This window comes from Grammomys surdaster, unplaced genomic scaffold (genome assembly GCF_004785775.1).
Source record: "Grammomys surdaster isolate TR1022 unplaced genomic scaffold, NIH_TR_1.0 146, whole genome shotgun sequence".
In the NCBI taxonomy this organism is placed as follows: domain Eukaryota; kingdom Metazoa; phylum Chordata; class Mammalia; order Rodentia; family Muridae; genus Grammomys; species Grammomys surdaster.
In genome coordinates this window covers 768229-775579 of record NW_021604604.1, presented here as the reverse complement: position 1 = coordinate 775579, position 7351 = coordinate 768229, and the positions used below count along the sequence as shown (strand labels likewise).

General features: G+C 39.3%; 1 protein-coding gene across 1 annotated transcript in view; it reads left to right on the top strand.

Annotated features, from left to right (window-relative positions):
* Nucleotides 1-7351, top strand: part of Myo3a (myosin IIIA) — a 192198-nt gene that overhangs the window by 114581 nt on the left and 70266 nt on the right. Inside the window, exon 17 of the mRNA XM_028764933.1 lies at nucleotides 6768-6894. Coding sequence (XP_028620766.1) covers nucleotides 6768-6894 — 127 coding nt within the window. The remainder of the gene's footprint in view (nucleotides 1-6767; nucleotides 6895-7351) is intronic.

Here is a 7351-nt window from a genome sequence, read left to right as displayed (position 1 = left end):
CTTGTACCTGTGTATATGTGTGTATGTGCATTAGTGAGTATCTGTGTGAGTGCACACACATGCTACAGCGCATGCACAGAAGTCACATAAACCATCTTAGATGTTGTTTGTCCTAGCCCTTCCAACTTGTTTGACACAATATCTTTTCTGTTGTCCACAGTTGCTTAGCTAGCACTGGAGAGGCAAAGACAGGCGAATCATAAGTTTGGGTCCAGTCTAGGCTACATAGTGAGATCCTCTCTCAGAAACCAAACAGGGCTGAGGAGATTGCTCAACAGGTAGAAGCATTACGTATACAAGCATGAAGAGTTGAGTTCAAATCTCCAGAACCCACATACAAAACCAGGTGTGACCATGTACACCTGTACCCTAGCACTGTGAGGGGCAGAGATGAGAGGACTTTGGGGGCTTGCTAGCCACCAGCCTATCTTCAGGTTGACAATGACCCTGACTCAGGAGAATAAGGTCTAGCATGGCAGAATTGAAGTTTTCCCTTCTAAGAACAATTTCAAAATGTGGATTTCTGCTGCTATGACACTGGTGACATGTAAAGTCCCAAGCTTGTTTGTTAAAAACAGTATACATCGATTCAAGTGGTATTCAGTTACTCCATTAAGAGCTAACTACCTTATGAGGGACTGCTTGTAGATAAATGCGTTGTGTGCAATGACTACAAGAATTAAAAGTGATACGATGTCAGCTACTCTGACTTAAGAGTATCACTTTCAATTAAACTTAAGCTACTCTGACATCAGAAATCCAAACTACTATAGAACATCATTAATGGTATAAATTGTACAGTGTCTGATACAGTGAAAAATATTACAATCTCATCTGTTGTTGCCTAATGAATGGCTGTTGTGAGACACCTCAGTCTTTTAGGTAGACTTTTCTAATGAGGCTTTCTCCCAGAGTCTGAAGGAATTTACCTTGATAGAAAGACTCCTACTCACCTGGATACTTTTTTAGCCTTGGAATTTTAGATTTGGAGATGAAGTTCTGAGTATACATGGCTATTCTGTGTCTAAATGGTTTGACTGATTGAGGTACAAGTAAGGGAGAGACAGTTTGAAGAGACCTGGAAATTTGTTTCAAGAACCAGTCAAGGAGAATTAACTCCTTCTGGAACCAGAAATAACATTATTACAATGACTTCTCCCATAGGAGTTCTCTATTTTTTTCAACAAGATAGAAAATTATACAAACAAGAGAGCTGTGGTCTAAATTCAGTGGTAAGCCAAGGTTCAACACATCCTCAGGCAAGCAATTCACTCACAGGTCCCCAGTTAAAGTTCAGTAAATGTTTGCTTTAGTAGACATTCCAATTTGATTGTCCTTATCTTTAAATGATACCTGTTCTGTCTCTCTGTCTGTCTCTGTCTGTCTCTGTCTGTCTCTGTCTCTCTCTGTCTCTCTCTGTCTCTCTGTCTCTCTCCCTCCCTGTCTCTCTCCCTCCCTCCCTCCCTCCCTCCCTCCCTCATGCCCTTCTACACACATTGATGAATGGACTCTACCTGGATCTTTCATTTGGTAGCTTAGCCTATCTATTCTGTAACTAGCAAGCTATAGCTGTTGCTTGGGAACCTGATGATGCTGTGGTTCCCATGGCAAAGGGGGATGACTAGTTCCCTTTTCTCTGTTAATTCACAAAATAGCCTCTAGCCTATAAAATGGACACAAATCTAATATCTCTTTAAAGACTTTTGGAGAAGCTTGCAGACTTTGCTCTTAGCTGAGTCATGGAGGATCAAGAATTTTCTTCCAGCATCTGGTTCTTGAAGACTCTACTGTGTGAAATTCATTTGCCTGTTTGCACTTTAAAAACAGGAGGATGAGGATGAGGAGGAAGAGGAGGAGGAGGAGGAGGAGGAGGAGGAGGAGGAGGAGGAGAATAGTAACTGCAGTGGACAAGACAGCGTGACTGCACTGTTGTATGGAGACAAGAGAATTTGCTTGATTAATAGCACCCTTTGCATGTTATGTGCTGTGATATGAATGAACTCATTATGGGCCCCATGTGAAGGGTGGCAGTGTCTGTGTCTATATGTTTCATGTAGTCTAAACGGTAGATGTCCAGTCATGTTGAAATCATTGTTTTTGTTCTTAATTTTAGGGAACAAAGTCTAAACTATAGCATCTAGATATGTAGATGACTGAGAGCTCTCATGAAATAGATCTTTTTATTACTAGTGAATAAATATTTTCATAATGGTTTTCAGTCTGAGAGAACAACTCTACCTTTGAGTTCATGTACTTCAGCCATGTGTAGGTGATAGGAAGAGATAGAAGAAAAGCTGTGGAGATATCTCATGGAGATTCCATTCTTTTCCAAACATAGCTTCATACTTATCTGCTCAATAAATCCTAAATATGTTTAAATTTGGAATGCATTGTTTAAAGTAAATGAATTGTATTCACAGGTTGATGCAAAACTGGAATCATTTTAGTGTTATTCAACATTGTTCTACCTAGCAAGAGAAATGCTTTAATCAGTGTCCAGTGTATCAGAGATGACCATTTGAATCTTTTTTATCCATTTCTTTATACTGAGGATTTGATTTAGTCTCTCATTATAGATACTATGCCACTGAGATACATATCCAACCCTTTGCTACTCAGGCTAGCCTTAAATTCCTTATAGTCACTCTGTAGCCTAGGTAGGTCTTAAACGTGTGATCTTCCTGCCTCATCCTGGTGGGATTACAGTCTGCACTACCAGGACTGACTTGAAACATTTGCTCTTATTCTTGCTCAAAAGAGCAAAGATCTTCTTCCCCCACCCCCTGCCCCTGCCTTCTGTAATACAACTAGTTTAACCCTAACTCCATCCCTCTGCCGGTCCTTCCTTGGACATAGTCACTTCAATGTCTTTGTCAAAATTCAAGTTCAAATCTGGAACTGCCCCTTTCTTTATCACTTCTCTCCCTAACTTCTTATCAGTCCCTCGGAGATCCAGAGCTTCCTGGCTTAGAATTAAGGAGGCAGATTAAAATGGTTTGTTTACATCTAAGACATACTCATAAGAGACAGTGTTCATTTACATCTCTCTTGATGGCAGACAATGTTGAGCAACAATGAAACGAAAGCAACTTAGTGCTTAGATCAACCTGTGAATTATCATTCATGCGTATCAAACTGTATTCTCCAAACTTAAACATATTCAGAGTATACTGCACATCTAAACATGAATCTTAGATTAGAAGCGTCTAGAACATCTGTTTCTGGTCATGAAGCTTCATCTGTGCTGGTGGTTTTATGAAAGTTGTTCCTCTTGCTCAAGGTGACCCTCCCTGGACTTTCTTCATCCTCGGGCTTACTCCAAGAGTTAAATGAGGGCAGTCTGGCCTGGCTCAGAGTCACTAGACATGAACTTAGTGGGTGTTTGTTTTTGTTGTATCGTAGTTCCAAATTGACCGCGCTCCTCTTTTTGGCTTTCTTGGATCTGTTCTTTGTCAGTAGCTTCGGTCCAGGTCCCAGCAGCTGGAATCCCACCCACTCTGAGCACAGCATCCTGTCTTCACAGCCTTCTGCAGCGCAGAGTCTTTGGCTCTGCTTTTCTCCCTCCTTCCCCCTCTTATGCCATCAGTATTGACAACACCCACAGTGTCCATGTCCCTCAAATCTTCCCAAGGTTTACAGACCACATGTGCGTTTGTGACTCAGCACAAATCTAAGTAATGACTGACAAATCCAAGTTAAACAATTTCTAAAAATAACACAAATTGTAAAACTTCAAAATGTTTAAGCCATGTGATTTCCTAAAGCACTTTGCTACTATAATTTTACAATGAACAATGAGAGGTCTGATGACTCAACTCATTTCCAAAACATTTTTACCATACCATTTAGTCCACATTAAAACAGGTACTTTTGTTTTTCTTTGCATAAAGCCATGTGTTGTGTCTAAAATGAGAGGGGCCTTTGTTTTCTCCTTTAAAATTATTTTTTTACCATTTTCTATAATAGTCTAAAGTCACAAGCTGACATGCTTTATTTGGATTCTCAGCGGAATTTTAGTTGAGGTCAAATAGTACTTATGAAACAAATTAAACATTTAAGATTCACAAAGAGCACCGTGCTTCTCTGAATACCTCAGTTGTTGAGGTAAGTTGTGCCAGTTGTGGAAGGAGTATGCATGCCCCTTCTACCCAGTCATTTACTAATAATACAGAAGCAATACTTTGATGCACAGGTATAGTTATCATCCAAAAATCATAAGACAAATAATAATTTCAGAATTACACGAATCAGTTATCAAAGATGGCTTGAACTGATGGATGAGACCAAGGAGGCAGTACACTAATTCCCTGCTAGGGACTCAGGGTTCCTGGATAAACGTACAGTCCGTGAATTCCCATAACATCAGGTCCTCAGCCTGCCTCCTCTGTCCTTTGTCAATGAGAACATCAATACCTTGCTCTTCCCCAGACTAGAGTGTGTAGTGTCACACTCCACAGGGAGAGGATCCCCATTTTCCTGACCTACTATGTGCCTGGTGACCTGTTTTTCAGTGCAGTAGCCTCCTTTCCTTCTACTCCTTTGCAAAGTTTCAGTAGATATCAGGTGTGGATTTCAGCTAAAAGAAAGGAATGTCACCAAAAGGACCAGGGTCTCCAACCCCAAAGGACTTTGGCTTTTATTCTCAGAACAAAGCCAGAGCAAGAATATCATGGCTTCTCCATCCAGGCAGTTCTGCTGTTTTGAAGAGTTAATTCACTTTTGGAAGGAAACAACTTGAACATCTTTCAGGTGTTACTCCTACTAACTTCAGTCTTTCCAACACAGATTATTTGGACAATTCTGTATAGATTTGGACGGGCAAGATTTGACATCTATACAATAAAATCTTTTTACTATTTTACTGGATTTAACTATTCCATAAGCTTTATGATAAAATATTGAACTGCTTTCTGCACTTCAGAGTTTATTGAGTCTTACGATTTGTGTGTGTTTGTGTGATTGAATGCACACCATAGCATGCTTATGAATGTCAGAAGACAGCTTGTGGGAGCTGGTAGCTGGTTGTCTTCCTCTATGATGTTAGTTCAGAGATTGAGCTCCAGCTGTCAGGCTTGGCAGCAAACATCTTTCCTACTGAGCCATCTTATCAGTTCCAAGAAACAATTTTATATTCACAGTATTAATAACAACGATATCAGAGAAAAGTAAATAAGTTGAAATTAAATTAGACATAATATACATCAAGAGCCATGAACCACTGACACTCTTGAATTCTTGAATGTTCACAAAATCTCTTCTGAATCGATACAGTCTACTTTTTATTTTATTTCTTTGTTAAAAACAAAACAAAAAAATTTTCCTGAAGGGTCAGAATTTAAGCCTGATGAGTTCATTCTTATTTTGATATTGTCTTAAGGCTAGTGCTAAAGCATGCTTGAAAGTGATAGTGACTCTGGAATTTCATCTTGTATGTCACACAGCATGCTGTTCATCCCTCAGGTAAAACGAGATTAGATCTGGAGTTGGCATAGGTCCACAGAACTGAGCATGTTTTCCATTCTTCCAAGCTGCTCTCATTCCTCCGTGGAAAAGGACAGTGCCTCCTGTAAGCTAAGAGACAGGATACATCTCCCAGTCCATTCAAAATCCATAGAAAGTTATTACATCAATCAAAATTTCTTCAACTTTATATGTAAAAAGAAACATTTTTCTGACTACCAAACACAAATTACTTTAGGCACTTTGTTGATGTAAACCCTGGAGATGGAGAGGTAGGTTGATAGTTGGGTGGACAGTTGAGTCTTTATGCTGTGAACAACCCAACTTCTCACTGTCACAATCACGCCTAAACCTGAGGCTAGGCTCCTCCAAGACCCATCAGTATGGCTGAAAGACATGCTAAGTTGGGATCATGGTTTTCTGTCTTCTCCTGCACCATGAAGGTATCTGGAATAACACCATGACTTACAGAGACTCCTTGACAAATTCTCCTGGTGTCTTCAGAGAGAGGCACTTGTGTGCATGTGTGTGTAGGTGTGTGTATGTTCCTGAACATTAAATATCTAGGTTAAATAGTGACAAATACTATAAACCCTGAGCTGTAGTACATAGGGGTTTTTTTGTTTTGTTTTTATTTTTTGGTTTTTTTGTTTGTTTTTGTTTTTGTTTTTGTTTGCTTAGTCTTAACCTTCATGTATTCTTGGATGTGGGTGCTGGGATCTCTTCATTCTCCTTTCTAGACTCTCCTTTGTCCACTCACATAACCTCACTTCTAAGATGAGGAAATGTACATAAGATAAAAACAACACTTAGTTCTAAACTTCATATTAGTAGATTATCTATAACCTAATGAATAGTTCTGCTTCCTCTAAGGAGTGCTCCTCATTTCTATTTTGAATCATATTAATGTTCATAAAATATTTCAAGTGCTGACCTTCAAAGCTGAAGTAATGAATAAGGTTGAGCCTACATAAATCCTTACCTGCTTGGGTCTTAGTTAAGCATCATAGTTCTCAGAGTGACCTTCTTGTTTGCTTGTTTGTTTGTTTGTTTTTCGAGACAGGGTTTCTCTGTGTAGTCCTGGCTGTTCTGGAACTCACTCTGTAGACCAAGCTGTCCTCGAACTTAGAAATCCTCCTGTCTCTGCCTCCCAAGTGCTGGGACTAAAGGCATGTGCCACCACTGTCCAGCATCAGAGTGACCTTCTTATGCTGGAACCCAAGGCTTTTCCTCCATCGGTCCACAGCCATAGTCCCCACATTGTTTTAGTCCTTATATGATGCTACTATTTCTATGATGTATTTTAGCAACTTGGAAGTGTATATAGTATACTTGCTGCAATCTTGAATGTTGGAAACATTGAATTCTCCTCTGTGGCAACTGAATACCAGATGGACAAGAGCTACATCTGCAATCACACAGCTCTGGAAAACTGTGAGTTGTTTTGTCTTCCATTAAAAACTGAACCCTTTCATTACATGAGGATAACTTCAAATACTGACACTCATAAAGATTCTACAAAGCATGCTCAGGTTCTGTTGTATAAAACTAAGTTGTAAAATACCAGCTATCAAATTGGGTGTTGTGGGTCACAAGCTCAGTCTCAGCTCTTGTGAAGCAGAGACAGGTGGATTTCTGAGTTTTAGGCCAATGTAGCATGTAAGATAGGCAGGTCTACACAGAGAAATCCTGTCTAATAAACCAAAAACAAACAAACAAAAAAATTTTTACACAGGTGAGTTAGTTACTATGGACAATATTTCTAGAACTGAGTTTTTATTACTATTTTATAGATTGCATTTTAGTATGAAAATGCAGAAAATATAAATGAGATGTAATTGAACTATATAAAAAAGGAATTAAATTGTCCTTTAGTGTTTAGCACCTGTAT